The sequence below is a fragment of the Crocuta crocuta genome, unplaced genomic scaffold (assembly GCF_008692635.1).
Source record: "Crocuta crocuta isolate KB4526 unplaced genomic scaffold, BGI_CrCroc_1.0 scaffold477, whole genome shotgun sequence".
NCBI lineage: Eukaryota > Metazoa > Chordata > Mammalia > Carnivora > Hyaenidae > Crocuta > Crocuta crocuta.
Genome location: NW_027530193.1, coordinates 328,470 through 330,164, shown reverse-complemented (window position 1 = coordinate 330,164; position 1,695 = coordinate 328,470). Strand labels below are relative to the sequence as shown.

Sequence of the window (1,695 nt, the reverse complement as noted above, 5' to 3'; positions counted from 1 at the left end):
GGGGCAGAGGGGGTGCTGGGCTGCAGCGGGTGGTGGGGGTACCAGGAAGGCCTGCGACTCCCCGTGTTGGCTACTTGGCTCTTCTGGCTCGTGCCTCCCCCAGGCCCTCTCCCCTGCCCTCCTCAGAGAACTGCTGGGGGGGAGGGGGAGGTGAGAGCTGCCTTCCCCGGGGCCACACTCCCAGGGGCATCCCAGAGCCAATGGCTGACAGACACGGGCACAAAACGCCCTAGCCTCAGAGCAGGACAAGTCTGTAGTCTGTAGTGTCATCTGTGCCCCGAGTGGAAGCGGGTCTGTGGCTGAGCCCCCTCAGCTCCTTCCTGGGACCTGTCCTGCCCCCTCCCTTCCCTTCTCCTGCAAGCTCTCCCTTGACACCATCAGGGCACCCAAATCAGGCTCTGCTTCCAGGGAACCTGACTGACGACAGATGTGCCACCTGTGAGTGTCACACGGCTGCACCCAGGAGACAATCAGGCCGGAAGTGGGGAGGAAGACTACGGCTGGCCCTGTGTCCGGAACGGCCCTGGCGTCAGACCAGCGCTGTCCTTCTGGGGTCTTGCTTCGTTCTGCGTCTTCTCGTGAAGACTGCGGGTACCCATGGGCACTCTCACGGGCCCCTCCCGTCCCCTGGCAGCCGGGGCTGCGGCGCGGCCCGGGGTGAGGACCCACCTGCACGTGCTGACGCCACACTCGGCGCTGGGGTAGCTGCTGTCCCAGTCTCCGCTGCTGCTCGGGGGATTGGACGGGCCGGGTGAGCGGGATCCGGAACCGCTGGGGAACTCGGAGATGTGAGGGAAGTCCTGCCCGGGGAGAGCAGGCGGGTGAGCAAAGGAGAGGAAACGGGGTGCATGTCTCTGGCAGCGAGTCGGGGGGATGGGAGCTCTATGTGCCTGGGGGCATTCACGGAGACGCCCCTCTGGCCTCCACAGAACCTCCACTCTGCCTCTCTGCCTGGTGGAGCACCTTCTGGAAAATTCAACCCTTCTCTTAGCTGCATCAGAGGGTAAAGGACTCTGCTTTTGAGGCCTTTCCTTTTCTGGCCTTGGTTTCCTAGTCTGTAAAATGGAGTTATTGTGCTGAGCCACACAAGTCTCGTAAGAGTGTCTATGGAACCGTGAGGGGGGTCATACTTTGAAGGCACTGGGGAAAGTCAGTGACTGGGGCTGATATGGCAGCGGCTGCATGGCCCTCAGCCCCCCCGGAGCCAGAGAGCAGAAATGGATAGAGGAGAAGAGAAGGGGGGCCTGGGATATCCTAAGAATCTGAAGTGTCTGTCTGGGGACTTGTCAATTGTTCACTGCAGCTGGTATATCTCAGGGAAGGTATACTAGACCCATTTCATAGATGTGATGACTGAGGCTCAGAGAGAGGCAGGGAGTCTAGGCTGGTGAGGGGCAGGGCCAGGAGCTGAAATCCCAAGCCGCCTCCCTTCCCCACAGGGGTCCCGCAGGGCATGTTCCTACCGGGCCCTCCTTACCTGTGGCCCTGGAGGTGAGGGGCTCATAGCCAGCTGCACCTGCAGTGCCATGGGAGTGGGCAGGACAGGAGCCTGGGGGGCCGGAGACATGCTAACAGGCGGACTGAGGAGGGCACCCTGGGCGTGGGGCGGCAGTGGCAGCTGCTGGTGCAGTGGGGGGCTGAGAGGGAAGGAGGGGGGCGGTGGCGGGGAGGGGCTGAGGCCAGGCAGCAGTGACT

The 1,695-nt window shown here is 62.9% G+C and overlaps 1 protein-coding gene across 1 annotated transcript in view; it reads right to left on the bottom strand.

The window, feature by feature from the left end:
* The window catches only part of TOX2 (TOX high mobility group box family member 2), a 134,595-nt gene that overhangs the window by 3,108 nt on the left and 129,792 nt on the right, over positions 1-1,695 (bottom strand). The window contains exons 9-10 of the mRNA XM_077765291.1: positions 1,478-1,695; positions 670-800 (exon numbers count right to left, since the gene is read on the bottom strand). The exon at positions 1,478-1,695 is cut by the window's right edge and continues 56 nt beyond it. Coding sequence (XP_077621417.1) covers positions 670-800; positions 1,478-1,695 — 349 coding nt within the window. The remainder of the gene's footprint in view (positions 1-669; positions 801-1,477) is intronic.